The sequence below is a fragment of the Carettochelys insculpta genome, chromosome 17 (assembly GCF_033958435.1).
Source record: "Carettochelys insculpta isolate YL-2023 chromosome 17, ASM3395843v1, whole genome shotgun sequence".
Classification (NCBI taxonomy): domain Eukaryota; kingdom Metazoa; phylum Chordata; order Testudines; family Carettochelyidae; genus Carettochelys; species Carettochelys insculpta.
In genome coordinates, this window is record NC_134153.1 from 31,992,871 (window position 1) to 32,016,894 (window position 24,024).

General features: G+C 49.6%; 1 protein-coding gene across 3 annotated transcripts in view; it reads left to right on the top strand.

Moving 5' to 3' along the window:
• NDRG3 (NDRG family member 3) overlaps positions 1 to 24,024 on the top strand; it is a 34,086-nt gene that overhangs the window by 5,668 nt on the left and 4,394 nt on the right. The window contains exons 1-13 of one of the 3 annotated variants that reach the window (XM_075011552.1): positions 10,564 to 10,583; positions 10,820 to 10,925; positions 11,175 to 11,210; positions 13,144 to 13,249; positions 13,789 to 13,909; positions 14,371 to 14,433; positions 14,669 to 14,729; positions 17,641 to 17,727; positions 18,255 to 18,311; positions 19,959 to 20,062; positions 20,889 to 20,954; positions 22,722 to 22,773; positions 23,774 to 23,821. In XM_075011552.1, coding sequence (XP_074867653.1) covers positions 10,570 to 10,583; positions 10,820 to 10,925; positions 11,175 to 11,210; positions 13,144 to 13,249; positions 13,789 to 13,909; positions 14,371 to 14,433; positions 14,669 to 14,729; positions 17,641 to 17,727; positions 18,255 to 18,311; positions 19,959 to 20,062; positions 20,889 to 20,954; positions 22,722 to 22,773; positions 23,774 to 23,821 — 921 coding nt within the window. In that variant the 5' untranslated portion in view covers positions 10,564 to 10,569. Of the gene's footprint in view, positions 1 to 10,563; positions 10,584 to 10,819; positions 10,926 to 11,174; positions 11,211 to 13,143; positions 13,250 to 13,788; positions 13,910 to 14,370; positions 14,434 to 14,668; positions 14,730 to 17,640; positions 17,728 to 18,254; positions 18,312 to 19,958; positions 20,063 to 20,888; positions 20,955 to 22,721; positions 22,774 to 23,773; positions 23,822 to 24,024 lie in introns of those variants that run through there. The other 2 variants (XM_075011553.1, XM_075011554.1) reach the window with 2 other exon arrangements.

The window sequence follows — 24,024 nt, forward strand, 5'->3', positions numbered from 1 at the left end:
AATATAATACATCTGTTTTAATTGCACTGTTTACTGAAAAAAAGTACACATAAATAGATGAAAAGTAAATAGTAAAATATTCACCTTTTAAAAAAAAAAAAAGACAGCGATGGTCTAGAAAACAGCTATTTAAAGGGACACTAAAACTGAAAATTTACACTCAGTGTCAGTTATTAAAGATTATAAGCTAAATACTTCATGAGATCTTTTTTATAGCTTTATTAAGCACTGACACTGTTACCTTGCATAACTACAGCTTATCTTGGTCTCATAATCTGGTAGCAGTGTATTTTGGAGTACATTCTTGTGTTGTGTATGCTATATTTTGGATTGGAGAGTAGCTCTGAATGTATTTGAACTCTGTAAGACAGCTGCCTTGGCCCACAGTGATTGCTGTAGTGTAAGAGGCATGTAAGTGACATGTTCTCAGTAAGTGACTGGTCCTAGGGCTCTGGCATTGAATTATGCAAACTCTGTAAACAAAGGCGCTCTAACTAGATAAACCCACATAAATGATTCAGACTGAAATTTTATACTTTGTGGTAGCAGAATCTGCTTTGGTTTTTGAATATAAATGTTGGTGTCTCATCATCACACTTTAATTTGACCTTAATAATATTGCCTCTGGAACAGTGCTGAGCTGATTCCAGTCTAAGATTGTATGTGATCACATGCGGCTCTGAGTCTGAGGGGTAGCCATATTAGTCTGTAGCTTCACAAATAACCAGCAGTCCTGCAGCAACTTAGAGAGGAACAAATTTATTAGGTCCTGCGCTCCCGTGGGTAAAACCCATATGAGGAAGTTGTTTTTACCCATACAGCTCATGACCTAATACATTTGTTAGTATCTAAGGTGCTAAAGGATTGCTTGTTGTTTATGGGCCAGAAGGTAGTTTTGGGAGATGGAGTGACATTGTGTCCCATGCCAAATGAAATAAGAGTATTTGGGGTCATTACCAGACATCGAGTGAGGACAAAAAAGCAGCCCAGTAGCACTTGAAAGACTAACAAAATAATTTATTAGGTCGTGAGCTTTCATGGGACAGACCCACTTCTTCAGATCATAGCCATACCAGAGCAGATTCAATATTTAAGGCAAGCACAGAGAACCAAAAATATGTAAATCTGGGCCTGATTCAGGAGTTATGGGGGTGAAATTGTCTGGCAAATGCCCCCCAGGCAGGCGGAGAGAGTTAAGCCTGGGGGTTGGGGTGGGTTGGGGCTGTTTTATGTTCAGCCCCCGGAACATGTAAAAAATTGCTGTGTAGTTCCTGATGAGAAAGAAAGGTTGGCCACCCTGGGCTGTTCTGTGTTTACACTGGGTTTCTGTTAATTGGGGACTTGTGTTTCTTATGGTTGCCTGTAAATACGCTGATTGATATTTTTTTTGTAACCTGGTTATATGTATGTGCATGTATACGTCCAGACGGAGGATGCTGCTCTCCAAAACTTTAAGAAATTCAAAATGTGAAATTTAGCATTTGCTTCCAAAGCATGGACTTGTACCTGTTCTTAGCAAGTGCCATGGGCAATCTCTTTCCCAAGTTGTTGCTTCCTTCTTTGCAACCTGCACTTTGTGTACTGTGTGGTTTCAGCTTTCTTTCACTTGTGGGCACACATTTGTGTGTATGAATTCAACCAGAATCTGGAGGGATTACTGGACTCACCACTTCAGAATGGCTTGAGAGGCTTTACAGAAAACAGCACAACTTTTTTCTGTGTTTTCAGTGACCAGATAGGCCTTGAGACAGCCTAGGTTTTCTCACCATCATGAAGGTCTGGAGACAGGAAGGACTGAGTTATTCTGCTTGGAAATAGTTCTTCTACCCTTCCAAGTTGAGGTCTTGTCTAAACTGCAGAGTTTTTTCATCAAAAGGAGATTTTTGGCAATAAAACAGTGGATATACACTGCAGTGGCACTTTCAGCCACAAAAATCATAGAGCCTTTGATTCAAACTTTTTGTTGCTGAAGTGCTGCTGTGCTTGATTTCATTGCCTTAATTGGATGCCAGAGGGTGCTCCACGATGCCTGTCCTGACCACTCTGGTCAACAGTTTCGGCTGCAGCCAGGTAAACAGCCCACCCTCCCACACACGTGGAAAGCCATGGGAACTTTGGAAATTCCGCTTCTGGTTTGCTCGGTGCAGACAACTCACATCGCGTTGTCCCAGTAATCCACTTTGCCTTCCCACAAGATCTAGCAGCGGATATGGAACTGAGCTGTGGGATAACCACCCACTGTACATTGTTCTCACTGTCAGTGGTACTGCCCCAAATGTGGATGCACTGTACTGACAGAAAGACTGAACATGCAACAATTATTTTTTTCAGCATGTTTTGGTAGTTGATAAAACTGTCAGTGAAAAACTCTGCTAGTGTAGACATGGCTTTAGGGATGTTGAAGGTATCTCTTATCTTCTACCTGCTCCTGCCTAAATCATTCTCTGCTGGCTAACTGAACGTTTGGTTGCGTTTGTATTCGAGGGAATCCCAGGGCTGGAAGGGACCTCAGGAGGTCATCTAGTCCAGCCCCCTGCTTCAAGCAGGATCAACCCCAACTAAGTCATCTCAGCCAGGACCTGTTCAAACTGGGACTTAAAAACCTTGAGGGATGGAGAATCCACCACCTCTCTAGGCAACGCATTCCAGCGCTTCACCACCCTCCTGGTGAAGTAGTTTTTCCTAATATCTAACCTACACCTCTCCCTCTTCAACTTCAGACCATTGCTCCTTGTTCTGCCATCTGACACCACAGAGAAAAGTTTCTCATACTCCTCTTTAGAGCTCCCCTTCAGGAAGTTGAAGGCTGCTATTAAATCACCCCTCAGTCTTCTCTTCTGTAAACTAAACAAGCCCAAATCCCTCAGCCTATCCTCATAGGTCTTGTGCTCCAGCCTCTGTCATTTTTGTTGCCCTCTGCTGAACCTGCTCCAGCACATTCACATTCTTTTTATACTGGGGGTCCCAAAACTGGACAAAATATTCGAGATGTGGCCTCACCAGTGCTGAATAGAGGGGAACAACCACTTCTCTAGATCTGCTCAAAATGCTCCTCCTAATGCACCCTGTATGTCGTTAGCGCCCTTGGCTACAAGGGCACACTGTTTACTCATATCCAGCCTTTCACCCACCGTAACCCCTAGGTCTTTTTCCATTGTACTGTTGCTGAGCCAGTCAGTCCCCAGCCTATAACAATGTTTGGGATTCTTCTGCCCCAGGTGCAGGACTCTACACTTCTCCTTGTTGAACCGCATCACATTTCTTTTGGCCCAGTCCTCCAATTTATCCAGGTCACTCTGGATTCTCTTTATACCCTACAACATATCTACCTCTCCCCCTAGTTTTGTGTCATTCGCAAACTTGCTGAGGGTGCAGTCCAGTCCCTCATCCAGGTCATTAATAAAAATGTTGAACAACACCGGTCCTAGAACTGAGCCTCCGCTTTAAACCAACCGCCATCCAGATATTGGGCCATTGACTGCTACCTGTTGGGCCCGACCATCAAGCCAGCTTTCTATCCATCTTATAGTCCAAAGATCCAATCCATGCTTCCTTAACTTACGGGCAAGAATGTTGTGGAAGACTGTACCAAAAGCTTTGCTGAAGTCAAGGTATATCACATCCACTGACTTCCCCATGTCCAAAAAGCTTGTTACCTCATCATAGAAGCTAATCAGATTGGTCAGGCAGGACTTGCCCCTGGTGAATCCATGTTGGCTACTGGCGATCACTTTCCCCTCTTCCAAGTGCTTCAAAATGGATTCCTTGAGGATTCCCTCCGTTATTTTCCCAGGGATTGAGGTAAGGCTGACTAGTCTATAGTTCCCTGGATTGTCCTTCTTTCCTTTTTTAAAGATGGGCCCTAGGTTTGCCTTCTTCCTGTCATCCAGGATCTCTCCTGATCTCCAAGAATCTTCAAAGATAATGGCCAAAGGTTCAGCAATGAAGCAGTTAATCCTGTTCTTGTTCTGCTGCACTTGCCAACAGGTGGTAGTTAGCTGTTGCTTGTCCTGCTGTACACTCAAGACCTGATAAGAGCCACTCTCCAATCAGTGTAGACTGAGCATGAAAGTAAGTGGCTTATTGCTGTGTCCCTGGGGTGAGTCCTGTGGCTCGGTGCCCTGGTTACAGTGGTATGGTGGTAACCTTCAGAAAAGGAAAAGAAATATGTCAGAGCTGACAGTGAACCAGGCAGTGTCTTTGTTTGAACTGTCATCACACCCGATGCTTGCTGCTACTCTGCAGTGGCAGGATATACACTGGGGAGAAGTGCTAGAATGTGGGGGTTTGTCTAAACTACAAACTTATAACAACCTGAAGTCATTGGACTTGTGGCTTCATCCACATTTAGTTTAAGTAAACCAGTTCAATTTTGTGTGGACTCTTGTATCAGTTTAAATTTATAGGCTCAAGCTAAATTGATATAATCCAGCTTTAAGATAAGTGTCTACATGCACAGGTGCCCCGATTAAACTAAAGCAGTATTAAAATCACACCTATACTAGTACAACTTGGTGTACAGACTAGGCATAAGTGTCTAATTACTTTGTGAATGCATCCTGGACAGCTTGTTTGTGTTGAGTTAAGTCAACTAAAAACATACTCTTGTGTGAAAAATTGTACCTGTTTCTGTTGCAACTGCTGTCCAAGTCTCCTATAACAGAGAGAGATTGGACAAAGAAAACTTTTCATCTGTTCAGTAATTTTGTGCATGTATTAAATACACTGTGTATGGCAGTTTTACTTTTTCTCCTGTATAGTAATTTTCATTGTTAGTTGGTGTGATTGTCTTCAACAGTAACAGGAGAGAGAAGTATTCTTTTTTTTTTTTTTTTTTTAAATGTGAAACTAGTTTCTGGCAGCAGAAATCGGGCAGGTGAAGTAGCTAGAAAGATTTTTAAAGTGACTGGGTTTCAATTAATGTTTTGCTCATAAAGTGCAATGAAAATAGTGAAGTTGATGACTGCTAAACAGACGGGTGGTATTGGAAGCTTTTATAGTGACTCAGCAGCTGTCTTTTCATAAGATACACAGTGAAAGTTGTTCCATTTGTCTTTCTGATTATGTCTATGCAGAAATTAAGTTGGAGGCTTCCACTTCGAAGAGTGGCTTTTCACTACCATAGATTTAGTGTACTGTTATTTAGCGAATGAGGTAAATTTTATTTTGTAGGTGTTTTGTATTTTCCAATAATAGAAGAAAAAATATTGATTCATATGTGGCTGAAATTGATACAATGTTTGCATCCAGTCCTGCATTCTACAGGACTTGTTTTTATTTGAATTTAAAGGTTGTTCCCTGCACAGGAGAAATGTTAACTTTGTGTGGCAGTACTACAGGTGACCTGCAGAAGAGGGAAATGAGTTCATATTCTTACTGGCTTGGATGTATAAACATACATTGAAAGTTTTGTTCTTTCTTGTTGGTTGTTTTTAAACTAGCTGTTCAACTGCTTCTTAGTGTACAGAACAGCATGGTGGCTGGAGAACTTTTTCAATGATGATACCACACAGGTAAAGCAAACAATTGAGAGAAAACTGGCTTTTTCTCAGTCTTATGGAATCCCTCTCTATTTTGCAGTGATTCTGTAGACCTTGGTCCTCGCCAGTACATAATAAGAATATCAGTTTGGCTGTAGTGTTGTAACTATGTGAGTCCCACGATACTGGAGAACACATATGGAAGCTCAGTGGCTTTTTCTTTCTCACCAGCAGAAGTTGGTCCAAAAGCAAGATACTACCTCATCTACCTTTTTCTTTCTAGCATCAAGAGCCCTTCAGTCAAATAGGGCCTTTCCCACCCTAGTGTTTATCCATCTGATGTATTTAGAGAGAGCAATCATATATCATGTCAGCCATCAGGTAGGAGGCTTTGATCAGGCCTGTGCTTTTGCATTCTGCTACTGGTGTCTGATGTTTTCAGGTCAGAAAGCTTTTTTGTTTAGATATGTGTAAATCCCCCGTAAATCAACCTGGCTGGTGTTTGTGCATCTGCAAGGACCACGGTCAACGTTCCCTGTAGTCTTTTCTATCCTTGTGCACAATAAATTGTTTTCTGTGCACTGAGGCATGTGCAAATGTGCACCACCAGTAGAAAAAACCTGGCTGTGGGTGTTCTGCTAATCAACTGGGCAGCATTTGAATCTCTGCTGAGCAGCTGCACAAGCGCAGCCTACAGGGATCACTGATCACTATTGTGGTTTGCAAATGAAGACTGCTTATTCTCAAAACAACTGTGCCGTGGAGTAAAAGGACCAGGAACTTGTCTAAAAATGTGTTCTGTCAATAGCTTTGTTCTGTTCTAGGCTCTTGTTGGAAAGCAGACCTTCGGCTCTCACGCGGAGGGCGGGCCGGTCTTCTGCCAACTAAAATTAACTATTAATCATTTGAAATCTATTCTTTCTGTATTCTGAGAGGGGAATGGATATAAAACTCCTCAGAGAGCTCCAGACAACCAGGTGCCAAAAGCTGTAATTCTGAAACCAGGAGAGGAGCGCACAGATACATGGGCTTATTCACAGTACAGGGATCCCCGTACCTGGGCACCGTGGAATTCTAGTCTCCGCTCCTTCCTGTGCCTCCGTTTCTGAGTGGCAGTGTCATCGCTCTGCTTTGTATTAATGCATTTTCTTCTCTGATGAGTGAAGCTGTTCAGCAGAGAGCCACGTGCTAAAAAGATGTATGCCGCAAAGTTCTCTCAGAAGTGCTAGAGTGCATGCGTTTCTTATATTAGTCCTCCGTGTTGACAAGGGTTATTTCCCAATTAGATGAGGTAAGAATGAATTTCACTGGACTGAAATAGCTTTTTCTTTCCACTTAGAATATTTCTTCTCGAATGGAAATAGTACACATAGCTCCTTGAACTGACTGGACAGGCTGTGTATAGTTAAAGCCATGCTATATTTTATGTGCAGACTAGGCCAGAAGAACCACCTTTGAGTGCCGCTGAGTGTGCTTTAACCCTCATTAAAGCACAGTTGTCATTGTTCTTTCCTCTAAGACTAACACAGTCCTTGGTGGTTAAAACTGGCAACCTTCATATCTAATCATACTCTCTTTGCCTGTGCTTGCTGTCAACTTTGCTTGTTTTTCACGGAGCTTGAAATGTGAGACTTGACTTGTGAGTTTCACCACCAGCTCTTGTGTACTAATCTGATCTGATTTTGTATTCACACAGTTGCTGGGGAAGCTAGCAGTCAGGGCAGATTTATAGTGAAAAATCAATTCTCGTTCCTACTGGATTTTGTGAACCTTTTGTTATGTTTCTTGTGTAAATCTTAAACCTGCTGTTACCATGGTCTGGGCTTGGTCTCATGACGTGGTGTTGATTGCCCACACTTCTCCCACAAGGGGAAGGCGAACCTTGCCTGGTGTCTCTCAGGTGCTTGCTAACTAGCTATTGGCATTAAGCCTCACTGGTAACAGCTAGAATTGCTTTGTTGTGGTGGTGGTTTTTTCTGCCCCCTTAACTAGACTACAGACACCGTAAATCTGCCGAGTGTGTCCATTGGTGCAGATCCCAAAGTTAGCGACGGTGGGTCTGTCATCACTTCTTGTCTGTCTACCTGCAGGAAATACTGTTCCTGTCCAAGGGCCTTTTCACTTGTTATAGCTCCCTTAGGTGGAGGGTGAGTTGTTGTTCCCATTTAAGGGCTGACCTGCTCAGACTGTCACCAACTGAACTAAAATTGTTCCCTAAAACTGTTGTAGTTACTCTGATACAGCTCTTTGTGGTTGCTCTGAATTTGCAATAAAAGTGGCTAGTGTCTCAGGGAGATTTGCACTGAAATAATTAACTCTGTTTTAATGGGCATCTTTTGTTAGTTGAGTATAAATTTGTGTACTGATCAACCTTTACTGCAACCTGTAGAGGTCAAGTGACTTGCTCGTGGTCACACTGTGAATGCCTGAAAGATCCAGGAATAGAACCCAGGAGTCCTGGGTCATTCAGAACTACCACCAAATAAATATTTTTATGAAAGACCCTTACCACTGGATGAGAAGTTGCATGTGCCTGTTTTTCAGCCCCAATCCTATTCTGTAACTACCAAGACAAGTCTTCCAAGTGGATGAGTTGTGAGAGGATGACTACAGCACCACACTGCTTTAGGCAGGAGTGGCTGTCCCAGCCCCTCTTGCCCCCCCGTGATCGCAATGCAGCACTGCCAGCCGTCTCCTCTGCACACCATCTGCATGTACTCAGCTCCAACGTGCTCCAGGAGCCCGAGAAACTTGCCCCGCACCCTTTTCCCAAAGTGCTGCCCTGAAGCTAATGTGTAGAGGGAGAAGGTCCTTCCCGTGACACTCTCCCTCCCTTTACCCAACATTTAGCTGGAATTCTCACCATGACCCCAATCCCACACCCCTTTGCAAAGGACTACGGGATGTTGGTTGGATCTGACAAGAAACCACACCTGGATTTGAGATCCTGGCTGAGAAAAGAAGACAACCACTGTACTAGACAGGGCTTTCTGCCTCTGTTTCCCTCCGTGTTCGGGTACTAGAGACTTGTGTACCCTGGAAGTTTGTGAGAGTGCTTCTCCACAAGCTGTCGTGGCATTTGTAGTGCAGGTGCATCAGTGAAGAGCAGGCACGTTCCCTTGGGTGTGTACAGTGACCTGATTGCTAATTGAGGAGGAAATGGTTTTAGTGCTTGGAGACTCACTTGGTAATGGCTGTTAGTACTGTTAGTGGGGCAAGTTTCATTCTAGTGGGAGCTTCTCTAAAGGCACTGCACTGTGGGGGTGAGTTATTGCGATGAACTCTGCTATTGCAATTTGCCAATAGGGTACTACTGATTTTGAAGCTATATGGATTTTGTTTCTCTGTTTAAAAATAGACCAGCGTACTATTCATACAGACATCCGCCAAGAGAACCTTAGAGGTTTAATGTCTTTGTTTTGCTTTCAGAAGGGTATCGGGGAAGATATATCCTGTGGCAGGCTAAGGTTGGCAGAGATACTCCAGGCTGCCTGGATTTACTGCTGAACTGTCTTAGCAGATGGAATTTTCCATCCTGTGACTTTTGTGTTCGTTTAGGTATTTACAAACCGCTGTTGAGCTGAACGGATTTGTACTGTGAGGAAAACAAAAGCTAGGCTGTTGCAGTGTTTCAGGTGCCTCGTCCTGGCCTTTGAAAATGGACACATGACCCCTTAGCTTGGCTCTTTCCTCAAAGGGTTCCTGTAGGTTTGCAGATGGTGCTGGGGTGGAGGCAGCATGCGGATGCCTACCCGTCCAGGATTGCACACACATGGAGCCCCCTGCCTGAGGCACTCAGAGAAGCACATGGCCCAGCAGCCAACCACTTTGAGTGGCATGTGGAGATGCGGCAGGCAGAAGGCCCGCCCAAGGGTTCTGCTGGGTCGCAGGCTGGATCCAGCCCCGGGCCATATTTTGCCCACCCCGGATTCACCTCTGGAGCCATTCTTTCAATTCTGTCTGTGCTATCCTGAGTTCTAGCTCCAGACACGCACCGAGTTTCTCCATTTTCCCTGTTATCACCATTGTTTCCTGTTGCTGTCCTTTAGGAGCGAGTCCCTGACTGCCACCACCCGTCTCCACCTCTTAGGAGTGTTGGTCTTGGAATCCCACCCTAGGACAATGCATCCCAGCTCTTTTTGACAGATCTTCTCTGATCCTTTCCCTCAGATGGCTTTTCCAAACTGTTCTCCAAAGTACCTGTGTTCAGAGACTGAAAACAGTGTCCTACCTCTGTCTGCATTGTGGGCATATGAGTTCTCCTCTTCCTTCTTCTGGAAGTTGCATGCTGCAAATTTTCCTCCCTTTTCCGGTTCTTCAGCATGCTAGGCCTGCTGTACCAGCCGCTGACTTCTACCTCAGAATTCTTCCTTCTCTCTGATACTTGGACCTCCTGTCCTTTAACCTTCTCTTCCAGTTTGGAGGCCAACTTACACTTTGTACAGACAAAGTCGCTGCTATTTTCTGGGGAAGAGACAAACATGACATGTCCTGTATGGATCACAACAGCAGATGGCTCAAGGGAACTCCCCCTAGGAGCCTCTTCAGATGTTGTATTTACTGCTTACTGAAGCCTGAAAGGCAAAAAAAAATGGGTGGGAACTCTCCCAGGCGAACTCCCTCTGTTTGTGTAGCGGTAGTTCCTGACGATCCCAGTCGTAGTCCAGGAGGCTGGTGTGCTCGGTACTGTATCAATACATGCAAAGACATAGTCCCTGCGTGAAGGTCTTACAGGTGAAGCTTGATTAGGTCCTGCTGAAGTACCTGGATCTGCTCTAGCTTTCCCTAACCTGAAGAAGGTGGGGATGGCATGTACTAGAGAGGGCTGGGGTTCAATCCCAGGTCAGCCACCACTAGAACTGAGTCTGTTCCACTAGCCCTTCTGATGGCTGTATCAGCTGGATTTTGTTGAGCAGAGCAGTCGTAAAGCACCATGGTCACCAAGGAGCACATCCCTACAGTGCACCCAGGGCTGTGATCTTTCTGCGAGGGTAGATTTGGTGGTGTTGCTCTACAGCACCGGAGCTGTGTGCCCCACAGATCTCTCCATGAGAACAGATGGATGTGTGTGGGGAGGCTGAGGTGTTGCATGCTCCTCACCAGGTGAGAGATTCCCTGCAGGGTGGGGAGGGCACTTGCTGTGGCTCAGTGAAACATGAACCAAGCTGCTGTCTCCCACCCCCGTGTTGTAGACATGCCGTGTTGCACTGGGAAGATGGGCAGCAGATTTCAGGCTGAGCCTGTCCGAGTAGTGGTGGTGTAAGCATAGCCATGGGTCGTAGTGGGGAGGGTCTTAGAAATCTCATTGTCTTTAACCCTGTCCTCTCCTCGTCTTCCAGGGTTACAGATTTGCCTCTCTGCAGATTACACAACTCTGCCTCCGTTGCCATGGATGAACTTCAGGATGTGCAGCTGACAGAGATCAAGCCCCTCCTGAATGATAAGGTAATTTCTGTTGCCTGTCTGCACTAACTCTGTGTCCGCGTGCAGCCAGTCAGGAATCCTGAGTGCCAGACCACCTCGTCACAGATACAGCTGCAGTAAGTGCTTAGAAACGGCAGCAGGTCCAGGCTGCTCTGCCGAAGCACAGACCCCCACAGGGGCTTCCTGCCTGCTGTTGACAGCATATCTTCTAGGGGAGCCAAGCTGAACGCTTTATTTATTTATTTATTTATTTATTTATTTTGTTGGCAGAATGCTGCTCGGAACTTCCAGGACTTTGACTGCCAGGTAAGGAGCATTCAGCCAGCAGGGATCTGCTGCTGACAAACTCTGCCCAGAAAGCCGTTGATGGCATATGTTGTAACTGGTGTAACAGATGCAACCCATTAACGTTCAGATGGGCCTTCATTAACTCAGTCTTCTGCCTTGTACTTGGGATGATTTACCAGAGCAGAACTGGAAGACCTGCTACAAAGCAGCACCCAGGCTTTCTTCCTTGCTCTGTACAGGGTGGCTTGTTTTGCTGTCTGTGCTAACAAGCCCATTCTCCTCCCAGCTCAGCATCACCTGCAGTGAAGTCCCAGGGAGACTCAAAGATCTTCATGACAGGAATGTTTGCAAATACATTGAAGGCTCCTTGGCTCACTTGGGGGCAAGTCTATGGCAAGCGTGATGTTCTGCAAAAAAAATCGTTTGAATCAAAGTTCAGGAAATCCCTTGGAAAAGATATAAGTAGTTGAATGTAAACAAAAACCAAGGGGCCCTCTCTCAGGTGGGCAAACTGGCATTTTATCCGAATGGCCAAACCATCGCACCCAGGGCAGGGGAACAGACATTGCTCAGGCTGTTTAGGAGACTCTGAGTTTGAATCCATCAACTTTGAATGAAATGCCTCCTAAGCCACAAATTGTGCCACCAGCAAGATGCTGAAGAAGAACAGGGATTTAGCAAGAAGAGGCACAAAGATTATATAGAAGGAGTGACAACTAAGAGTACAAAACAGGAAACTAGCAGGTGGACAGGGTGGTACAACTGCAGGGGAGGCAGATGGTTCTGACAGGGGAGTGTGTACGTGGGGAAGTGCCTGGGTGGTGACGGGTACATCTGGAGCTAGCACTAGGTTCCACCCTTGTGTGACCCTAGTCTGCCTGCTGGTTCCTCTGTTCCTTGCACACTCTGATCCGAAAGGAGAGCAGAAACCTGGCCTGCAGAGCAGGTGCTGCATAAATCATTGCTGGCTCTGAAGAAGCACCTTTTGGCTAATGGAGGCAGGAACCTTCTCTTTTCCTCCAGCAACCTCCAAGGTGCCTGGCTGCTGCCATAGAATGTCTCTGCTACACTTCTTTGCCTTTGAGTCCTCTGCCCCAGTGAACAGTTCCCAGGCCTCTCAGTTGCTGTTCAACATCTCTAAGTGGCTGCAGAATGAAATGGATCAGGCTCTGAATTCCAACAAAGGAAGAATCTTGGCCAGCTTTACTCAGCTGCGGTTGGCTAGAGAGGAGTGAAAGTTTTTGAATTAAAAATGCCTCTGTCCAAGTGAAAGAGGTTTGCAAAAGCAGTTTATTGTTTCTTCTAATGGGAGCTTGACACAGAATTCACCCTTCTAGTTGCTTTTCTGTCCTGTTTTTAATGTGTTGGGCTTTGTCACTTCCAACCAGTTTTGAGCAGGCAGCTTTGGGATACTGTGGAGATTTCCAAACTCAAAATTGAAATTTCAATATAAAAATTATATGGGAAGATTTGAAAATCTAATGTATTCAACAAAGCCGATGGAACAAACATTCTGTGGCTGTGTCTACACTACCTCTCTACCTCGAAGGCAGGATGGTAAGTAGTGTGTCGGGAGATTATTAATGAAGTGCTGCGCTGCATATGCAGCACTGCATTAAGCAGATTCCCCCCCATGGTAACTTCGAAGTGCCGGCTCGCGTCTAGCCACGGCTCACCTGCCTGGAGGCGGTGGCCATCAGTGGCTCTGCAGAGCGATGGGCAGGGGTAGAGGTGGGGCAAGGATACCTGGTGCTAAGCAGTCATGACAGTAGGGCTCTGTCTCTGAGGAGCTGCGAGCAGGGCATGTGGCTGTGTCACTGTCAGTGGTCCTTGTGGGAGCAGTGGGGTAACATGCTAAGGCTGCTGCCTTGGATGCTCCCTGCTGCCCTGTCAGACTGAGTCTGCGCCTGGCTGTGTCGTCGCTGCAGTGAGACGGCTGTCTTCTCTGCAGGAGCATGACATCGAGACCGCTTTTGGAGTCCTCCATGTCACCATGCGAGGCAGCACCAAGGGGAACAGACCTGTCATCCTCACTTACCATGACATTGGCCTCAACCGTAAGTCCTTTTGCTCCAAGGACACTCTCTCCTGTGCCGGCCCTTATTGGCTCTGAGGGGCCAGGTTTAAGCAAGGCAGAGTGGTGGTGGTCCCTGTGAGCAGACAGTACAGAAGTTGGGCTGTTGTGGAGCTGAGATGGGGACAGAGCGTGTGACCAGGCCTTTCTCTGGAGCGCAGCTCTCTGAAGGCCCTGGCGGGGGATGCAGAGGGGCCAGCCATTGAATCAAAGGTCCAGCTCAGGTGATCATTGAGGTGGTTGCCTGAGGCCTTCCCATGGGCTTCCCCCTCCCGTACTGGGAGACTGGGCAGATGTGGCACAGTTCTGAGAACCACCTTAAGGCAGGCACTGTTATTGACAGCTCTGCACCACCTCAGCCAAAGGGTCCCCCACCAGGCTGCTGGGGTCCTGGACAGCAGCAATGGGTTTCTGGAGCAGCCGGGGTTGGGTTGGTGCAGGTGGGTGGCTCTGCTGTTCCAAACATGGCTTGTAGCTGTGTGTGGGCAGGGTCCAAGGCTCACTGGGCATTTCCTCTTGCAGACAAATCCTGTTTCAATGCCTTCTTTAACTTTGAAGACATGCAGGAGATTACCCAGCACTTTGCTGTGTGCCACGTGGATTCACCAGGCCAGCAGGAGGGAGCGCCCCCTTTCCCAGTTGGGTAAGCGCTCTTAGAAGCCCCTTCTGGGGGTGCCAAATGTGCCCTGAGCTTGCACACACCAAGTTGCTATTCATCCCATGGGGGTTCCCCACGCAGCAGAGGCAGGATGGTGTCTGGTCAGCCTGGCATTGGGATGAGGGGAGTGGGGAACTGGGGAGGGCTTACATGAGCCAGCTGGGTCTCTGCCTGCTTGAGCAGAAGGAGACCTGCATCACTGGCGGCCAGTGCTGGTAGTGATGCTGCTGGGAGCACATGGTTGACCCCCCATCACTCCATTCTCCTGCCTGGAGCCTGTGCTGGACAGAGCTCAGTGGACACAGCTTAGGCGGGATCCAGAATGTGCCCTGCTGCAGTGTTACCCAAGCCCAGCTGGTTGCACGCCCCCGGCGCTTGGGATGGTGTCATAAGGCTCATGTCTGTCACTTCTGATGCATGAGTCCAGCCTCTCCTCTGGTTTCCAGGTACCATTATCCTAGCATGGATGAGCTGGCTGAAATGCTGTCTGCAGTTCTAACCCACCTGAGGTGAGTTTGCAGAGGGGCCCAGGCTGACTCCGGTCAGGTCACTGCCATCCCAGTAGTGCCCTGCCCAGCCCCCACAGTCTTGGTATGGCGTGCCTCCGCAGGCAGGAGGTTCCACCGCATCCCTGCTGCAGGGTCTAAAAGAGAGCAAGCCTTCAATCGCATCAAGCTGCCCCGAGGTCTGGGTGGGGCTGGGCTACCCAGGGTTATTTCTGACTTGGGTGTATCCATCTTTCAGCCTGAAAAGCTTCATTGGGATCGGCGTCGGCGCGGGTGCGTACATCCTCAGCAGGTTTGCAGTAAGTAGCTTTTACCCCTCTGCCCCCTTACCACAGGGCTGAGCAGAGAGGCAGGGACTGCAGCATCCCCCCACATGGCCAGATGGCAGCTGCTTGGAGTCCCTGAGGGGCTAAGGAGGGCAAGTGCTGCTCTACAGCCTTGCCAGGCTCAGGGCAAGCCTCTGGCACTGGGGTGCCAGTAAGGTCAGTGGGTCAGGGAGTGGAGGAACTTCCTGATGAGACAGCATTGGGAGGCATGTTAAACACAGACCAGAATATGATACCGGAAGCTTGGAGGATGCGGTGTAATAAATAGGATGAAGTTTGAGTACAAAATGGAAGGTCAAGCATAAAGGGACTAACAACAAGAATGGCTGCTAGAGGCTGTGAGCTCATCAGCTGGAAGCAACAAAGGAGGAGAGGAGCGTGGGTGTGTTAGTCGATTACATATGGACTAGTGGAGGAAAAAGACAAATGCATTCCCAGGGTGTATCAAGTCAGATATGTTCACTTTTGAAAGAGAAGAATTAATAGCCTGCTGGGCTGGCATTGAGAGCTCATCTGGAATCTTGTTCTGTCACCCATATTCAAGAAGAAGAAGGATTATGCCTGGAACGGGCAGAGAAGAGCTCATACAATGATCAGGCAAATGCAGAACCTGTCTTAGGAGAAGAGAGTAGAAGTGGTTTTCTTGTTTAGAAGTGCCCTGCAAAATTTACTAGGGATGAAACCAGTAGGGTTCTATGGAGATGAATATAATGAAGAGGAGGAAAGAAGAAAAACAAGAAGGGCTTTAAGGTCAGGAGAGCCAGGAAAAAAATAGACCTGGATATCTGAGCAGTCCCTAATAGAGAAGAGAAGTAGAAGGAAATAAAATCTACACATGCACCAGAAAGTGAGTCTCAAGTGGGGGGAAACAAAAGGAAATAGAATTGAGGGAAAAGGGACTCGATCAAAAAAGCTGTGACGGACGAAAACAGACCCTGACAACAGTAAATGAGAAGGCCACTTGCAAAGGGTCTAACACCCATGAAACAGAGGCTGGCTGGCTGTCCAGCTGATGAGAGAACACCGCCTTCAGGGACCTAAAACACAAGTGATGGCCCAGTAGGTGAAGGACCCTCTTTTGTGGGCCAGTGCTGTGGAAAGAGCCAGGAACAGCAAAACCATTGAGTGTGGCACGTTGAAGGGCATTAAAGAACAGGCAGCAAGAGGGGCAGGACTTAGAGCCAAGGAAAGGAAACACTGATTCTTCTCTGACGTGACAGTCTGTTGTTAAGTACTGTGAGTTCTTGTTCATCACAACGCCTTTGGGACTAACTGTCCTACAGAGCTGATGTATGAGTTATGTTCCTGGTACAGTTTGGGGTTTACCCTTCAGAAGTTCTAAAAATTTAAAATGATCCTTTTTGTATTGGTTTGCCTCTGCCTCTCTTTCCAGTTGGACTGGCTGGTCCCCACAATTGTATGTAAGACCTGGGAGGTAATTGTCTTGCTCTACTCAGCACTAGTTAGGCCTCAGCTGCAGTAGTATGTCCAGCTCTGGGCGCTAGATATGGACAAATGGGAGAGAGTCCAACGTAGCGCAACAGAAGTGATACAAGGTTTGGAAACCTGACCTGTAAGGGCATGCGTAGGATTCAGACCTCTCTCAAGGCTTGTCTTTTTTTGCTCTTCTGTGCAATTCCAGTTTCCCAAGTTCAGAGTGGGGAATTACAGCTGGAGCAGGTGTAGAGACAAAGGGACCAGAATGAGCAGAGGAATGTGGAATCTTCCAAGGAGGAACTTAAGGAACCTGGCTTGTTTGTTTAACAATACAAAGGCTGTGGGGGCAGAGATGGCTTTCTGTGCATACAGAGGGGTAAACACCAGGGAGAGAGAGGGATCATCGGAGTTGAGTCAATGGTAGCACAAGAACACTGGCCACCCACAAGTTTAGCCTTGAAATTAGGCGATGGTTTGTAACCACCAGAGGAGCGACATTCTGGAACAGCTGGCCAAGGGGAGCAGAAGGGGCAAAAGGCCTAAGTGACTTCAAGACTAAACTTAACAAGTTATGGAGGGATGGTCTGACATTCTCTGCAATGGCTTGTGGCCCACCTGTGACTGCTAGCTGCAAATACAGTGGGGTGGGGGGAGACCAGGTGGGCAGCGCTGGTGGGGCGGGTGGGGAGAGTATCCTTTGCCAGGTGTCTGGCTGCTGGGGTCACCCCCATGCTCAGGATCCAACAGATTGTCCTGTTTGGGATTGGAGAGGAATGTAGCCCCAAGGTCAGATTAGCAGAAGCTCCAGGGCGGGGAGCTGCCTTCTGCTGCCGCATGGGGCACAGGTCGTGTGCTGGCTTGAATGAGAGAAAGTAGCAGAGTCTGTAAATCAGGAACTCAGGACGTTGGTCACTTGCCTTTCCACAAGCCCAGCTCTGCTCCAGTCTGTGTATCGCCAAGTTTCCCTCTCACCATCAGCTGCTCTTCTCCCAGTGCTGCCCAGCTGGTCTGCCCCACCACTTCACACTGTTCTAAACAAGTCATGCCGTGGTCCATCTCCCCAGTCTTTCTGCGCACACGCGGGTGAATACTGGGCCGATTCAGAGGGTAGCTGTCTGGAAACAGTCCCTGCTGGGAATGCTGGGTGCTAACATGTCTCTGTGTCCTGGGCCTGCACAAGAAGCTGAGTGGGGCCCAGGGAGGGGGAAGCACTGAACTCTCTTCCTGCTTCGCTGTGTACCTCCCCTCTGAGCTGGAGGCTCACTTGGCATGCCCTGTGACAGCCCCTGCTCCAGGAGACCTCGTTTTAGCAATGCTCTAATCTAGGTTTCGGGTCCAGGGGCTCCTCTTCCTCTGCTCTCTGCCCCTCCCAGTTTGTTCCCAGGCTGCTGCCCCTCCTGGTGCCCCCAGGCCCTTCACAGTGAGTGCACCATGTCTCCCCTCACAGCTGACTCACCCGGAGCTGGTGGAAGGGCTTGTGCTCATCAACATTGATCCCTGTGCACGAGGCTGGATCGACTGGGCAGCAGCCAAGGTGAGGCCCCTTCCCGCTGTGCATGAGGGCTACAGGGCACCTGGTGCAGGCTCCTGAGCTGGGCCCTGCAGCTGTGCTCTCAGAGGAAGCAGGTTGGGATTGGCCAGGCTTGGCTGGCAAACACAAGTGCTGTTGGGTCTCAACCACCAGCTCAGAGTCAGTCCTGCACTCCAGGCTCGAGCACGGCCAGGCCATTGGAACAGCTCCCTGGTGTGCTGGTGGACACGTGCGCTTGTTAAAGTTCCCCTGCTCGAGGGTGCTGGGTTGAGTGTGCTTCCCCAGTGGTAGTCCAGTCTCCAGTGGGCTGGCCCTTAGCAGGGCTCTGATGGGAGTCCAGCTGTCCGAGCCTCTGGCTCGCTCTCCCACCTCCAGCAGGCTGGCCCCTGGCAGGGCTTTGATGGGAGTCCAGCTGTCCGAGCCTCTGGCTCGCTCTCCCACCTCCAGCAGGCTGGCCCCTGGCAGGGCTCTGTCACTTCTCACTGAGGTCACTGAGAGCCAGGTCATAAGATATTTTTGGTACTTCTCAGTTTTCCGGCTGGACAACCAACATTGTGGACATTGTCTTGGCTCACCATTTTGGACAGGTATGTAACCTGCAGAGCGGACAACACCCAACCAAGTGTGGGCCTTGCGCTTTGTGCTCAGCTGTCCGTCAGACCCTGAGATCTCTCTGTGCCAAGCGAAGGAGGCTACAGGTGGTGCCAGGTTCTCTGCTGAGCAGCCCTACAGCATTCATGCACATCCTGTCACCTGCCCTGCCCACTCCCTCCATTGTCAGCAACAGGCAAGGCAGTAAAATGTGCACAAATTCTACTCTTCCCGGCCGGAGAGCTGGTTTCCTAAACACCCCTACCCAGCCTGCACCTGGGAAAGGAAGGGTGGGTTGTATGGCATAGGCAGGTGCCAGTCTCACAGCTGTGATGCCCTCCAGGCAGTTAGATGCTCTCTGAGAAGCAGGAGCTTCCCGGTAGGCCATCAGAGCAAACTCAGATTTTAAAAGCAAGACTCTTCTTACAGCCGTGTAGTCCCACTGCAAGCAGATCTCCCCCACCAAGGAAGCTGGCTGTGGCCTTTGCCCTAGGCTCTTACTTCCTTGGAGCTTGTCTAGAGATCAGCGCTAACTATGGGCAGAGCTCGGGAACTTTTCTTGTTTGAGGCAGTCCCTTGCCCCAGCCATGGGCAGTAATTATTTCAGGAATTCAGGTGAGATCTGTACAAACCAACCCCACTCTTTCATGGCAAACAGGTTTTCCAGGCCAGGGTGTTGCAGCCATGGCCTTCTGCATGCACACGTCTCTCCTGGTCTGTGGGTTTAGAAAGCAGTTCGGTTCCAAACCTCACCCCTCAGCAGCTGCCCCAGGCAGCCTTTTGCCATCAGTGCTCCTTACCTTTGAACCCTTCCCTGAATCCCTCGCTAGTAAAGAGGTCTGAGGAATTTACAAGTGTCTCCAGACACAGGTTCTGTTGCTGGAGTTCAAGACATGCCCAGCTGCTCTGAACGGAGGCTGTGAGGGGCAAGTGAGATGGCAAATGGGCTTTTGTGGGCTTGTCAAATCCACAGTGTCAGACCTTTCATTGAGCCAACAATTAAGCTTTTGCTGGTCACTGTAGAGAGGGGGGCTTCTGGCACCCGGGGGGCCCGTCCGTGAGGAGAGGGGGCCTTCTGGCACCCATGGGGCCCATCTGTGGGGGGAGGGGGTCTTCTGGCACCTGTGGGGCTTGTCTGTGGGGGGAGGGGGCGATGTTTTTGCTGCAGATAGGCCAGCACAGCTTGAGTGCACACTCGCCCAGGGGGAGTTTCTTTACAGGCCTGGGCAGTGTGGTGAGATGCGTCTCTGCAAATTTCACCTGTCTGAGGGCTCGTCTGTGCCCTTTTAACTGTGGGGCATAGGGTGGAAACCCCCACGTTTGGAGGCTGCCGTACCAGTGTGGGTGCTTCTTCCAGTACAGCACAGTCCTGTTGAAGAGCCAAATGAATGGTGCTGTATAAAGGCACCTTTCTAAGGCGAGAACTGCCTCTCTGCAGGGCTCGTGCTCACGTAGCCATCTTGATAAATGACCGTCTCCCTGGCGGGCATGGTCTGGAGTACAGTGTGGGATCTTTGCCTTGTTTCTGGGCACCCAACCCCACAATCTCTTGCACGTTCAAGGAAGGTGATTTCTCAGATTGCTCCTTTAACTGGGTCACAGTGACAAAGAGGCTGATGGATGTCTTTCTAACCCCTGGGCAGGAAGAACTGCAGGCGAACCTGGACCTGATCCAGACGTACAGACTCCATATTGCACAGGACATTAACCAAGAGAACCTGCAGTTGTTCCTTGCCTCGTATAACAGGTACAGGGCTCCATTTAGCCAGTCCAGTCTCAGAACCACCTCATGTCTTGTGCGTCGCTGGGTACAAACTGCGGTGCAGCAGCTGTAATGCTGGGGAGCAGGGGAGGAATTTGTGTGGGGAGGGGATATGAACAGTGCAGCGCCAAAGATGACCTCGACCCCTTCCCAGTGACTTTTTCCACATATGAGCTTCCTGTGGGCAGCTCCTGGCAGGGCCCAGCCTTCCCTAGACTTCAGCTCACAGCCCTGGATTCTTGTGCCAAATGATTTGCTTTTACATCTTAAGCAGCCTTCCCTCCCCCCCCGGCCCGTGCAATCAGCCTGTGCCCTCTGGTGAATATCGTGAGCAGGGTGAGCCCCATGGAGCACGCTGTGCTCAGACGTAGAGGCTCAGGAGACCTTGTGCCTGACGAAGGGCTCACAGCCCACCTGCGGTGTTCTCACATTCGGATCTATAGATGCACACCAGTGTGCTGTGCTGTGCTGAGTGAGACAGCTAGTGCTGCTGGTCTGCCACCACCCCTGCTGCTCAGGCTGTGATGGCAATTTTCTGAAGATTGGGGACCAGGCCTGTTTGCTGACTTACTGGCACTCCACTGAGAGGCAGTGCCCATGCAGCCTGGGGCATTGTGCTGCGTTTTCACGTGAGGCTCGCAAATTCCTGTGTGTGAACTTCATCACTTGGCATTTTGGTCTCCACTGGGGAGGCTGTGTCATCTTGTTCCATGGCCCCCTCCCTGGACAGAATCCACAGGGTTACACTAACTCCCACTATACCCAGATGACTGGGGCGGGGCTTAGAGCGCTCTTCGGCTTTGTCTTCCAGCCGCAGAGACCTGGAGATTGAGAGACCAGTTCCATGCGGCAACGAAAACCCAACAAAAACACTCAAGTAAGTGGCTGTGGGTTGATCCGTGCGCCTGTTAGAAACGCAGAGCTCAGCGGGGAGGCTGCCACGCCGCAGCAAGACAGCCCAGACCCTGAATGCTGAAAAGAATTGAGCAGCGCTGGTGCAGGGTGCCGGCTCAGGAGTCTGGATTGCAGCGTGGTAGGAGCACATCAGGGCTTCAGGGAAGGGCATGCTAAGGCTCCCCTGGAAGTGGGAATGATCTCGGTGTCCTCCCCATGCTGCCAGTGCTTACATAGGGAGCAGAATGGCTGTTCTGTTACTGGGCTCAGAGCAGTTCTCAGTGGCTTCATAGGAGATGAGCTACTTTTGGGTCTTGATGTTTTTGAGATTTGCAAATTGACTTACCTCTGAGTTACCTCTAGCGAAATGAAAGTCCTGGCTGAGCTTAGAGTTCGCTCACGTTGCTTTTGTATTGCTGAATACTCAGAACTGTTTCTAATCATGATGCTGGTCGACAAGCATTAGAATTGTCTAATATATTTTCATTAAATGAAAGCTCCTATAGTAAAGTCTTCATTTAAAAAAACCGCGCTTTTAGCCGTTAGGGTTGGGACTGAACCCTTCCAGACCCAGCTCAGCCAAAACTGGATTCAGTTCTACACTAGCCCGAACGAACTGCTCCCCTTGTTCCAGTGAGGTGGTTGGAGCTGAATTTGGTCTTGTGAGACTCCTGACCCCTCCCAGGCGGGCAGGGTTCCTCTCCTGCCCAGCAATCCACTCTAAATTTTCGTGTCTCATTCAGAAAATGGGGGAAGCACTGAACCACACGCCTCAGTAAAAAGTGATCTCTCTTCATAGCCCAGCATGCCTTGCAGGACGGGGTGCTGGTGGCAGGAGCACACGCTGCTCATCTTTTTTCCAGGGTGTGTTTACTTGTCCTTCATTTTAGAAGTCATGGAATTTCTGCAAGGTGCCCCTGATGCAGCTTTCCCAAGGGACTGGGGATTTGTTTGGTAGATTTTTCAGGCAGGGCTGAATGCCTGCCCTTGGGACACTCAGGTGCCTCTCTCAGGAGGGAAACCCACAGTTTGAGGCCCCAAAAGGAGTCCTCCCATTTGTGAGTGCAGGTTGTGCTTCCCTGGGCTCCATGGGCTCAGCCTTGTTCTGGAACTCTGTGTTAGCGAGGCATGTTGTTAGAAATACAGGGAAAACGGTGGCTGGGGGCCCAGTCTTTGCTGTGGCCCAGCTGTGCTCAACACAGGCCAGTTTCACAGCACCCTTCTGCTCCTTGGGGCAACCTGAAGGATTGTTGGTCTCCCCTACTGCGTCTGGCTGTGCCACCTGTGGTGGGAACTGGGAGGAGGCTGGCACAGCGCCAGCAGTGCTAGCTGGGGGCTCCCGCATGGCATGGCACAGCTTTGCTGGCTAAGCTACCTTTGGACCCCAGTGCAAAGGGGGCTGTGTCAGGGCTGAGTACGGGATCACCATTGCATTCTTCTGGTGTGTACAGCAGAGGGTGCTAGCACCACAGGGTGCTGGTTGTAACCCGTTGGAACGGCTGTGCTCTGAGGGCTGCAGGGAGTGCGTGGGCTGGAGAGGTCGTGGGGGCTGGGTTTCATACTGGCCCTGGCTGAGGCTTGCAGATTGAGTGTGAATGTTGCCTGTGAGGAATGCACTCGAGCAGCCTTGGCTCTAAATCAGTAAAGGGTTTTCGGATGCTACAGGAGACCGAAGCTAATCTGGCTTCATGAGGAGAAAGGTTGCTTAGACACCCAGCTGTTAACGCCCTTTTCTGCCGATGTTGCCCAGGTGCCCTGCCTTGTTGGTGGTTGGTGACAGCTCGCCTGCCGTTGAAGCTGTGGTAGGTATACGAGGTCGGTGTAGCCCTGCTGCTCTTAGCCCCAGTGAGCACTTACCCTCCACAGTGCACACACCTCATAGACCAGATAGGATTCAGGGCTCCTCACCGCCGCACACAAAAGGCCTTGTCAGCGTGTGCTGTCTGTCGGTAGCACTGCTGGTGTTTCCCAAAAGGAGAAACCAGGCTCCATGCCTGGGGATTGGGAGGGCTGTCAGCTGTTACTTAAAGCATTGATTGATGTGTAAACTAGAAAGTGTGCCCTTTGAAGGGAGGGGACACACAAGAACTGGGACCCTCTGTGTCCTGCAAGCTCTGCCGTAGTAGGGGGAGCAGATAAATCTTGTGTAGGTATTGCAGGACAGGAGTGGGATTTAGAAAAATACTCCTCCATGCTGCAGACAACATGAACACTCTGACCAGCAGCTGCTGCTCTCCAGCTGCCCAGCTCTAAAGGCAGTACTGCCCACAGCCGCAGTTCAGAAGCAAGGGTAGTAATGGGTCACGGCTGGCCTCACGTCACCTGCTCTCCCAGGCTCAGACAGCCAATCTACCGCTGTACAGATCTCCTGGGTCACTGGGGGTCTGGCTCAGGATCACCCTCTTCCCCACCGGCTGCTGGTTGGATGAGGCTTGAATGTTTCGAAGTGCAAACCACAGCTTGTGTGGTCTCCTGGTGACCACTCGTCCCACCTGAGCCCCATGTCCAGAGCACTGCAGCTTCCTGCTTGTGTCAGAGGGGTGCTGGGTGAGTCTCTAGCTCGAGGAGAGTTTTTGTTCTTCAAAGAAGTTCCTCTTGCCTCTGCTGCTCCTCAGTGCATCTGCCCCTGTGGTCTCATCTGGTTGTCTCCTCCATGCTGGGATTGTGCTAGCTGCAGCCTGCTCCCCAAACATGCCTGTCACCGAGGGTGGCTGTTGGCTCGTGGGGAAGGCAACTGTCTCCTACCCCCAAGCTGACGTGTGTGCATGGGAAGCCACTTCATGTTTTACTTTTTGCCTTTAGGTGGAATGTAACTCACGGCTGGATCCCACCAACACTACGCTCCTGAAGGTACCTGGCATCTACGGAGCCTGCCCCAGCCTGCTGTCTCTCCACTGAGCCCAGCTGCGTGCAGGGTGCTCTCCTTGGGTGCCTCTGGCTTTCACAGAGGTGTCCAGCAAGACCCCCCGGGCCAGATTATCTGCTCCCCACCCCCCCCACCGACACGCACACTCGGCACAGGAATGTCTGCCGTACACGGCTGGGGCTGGGGC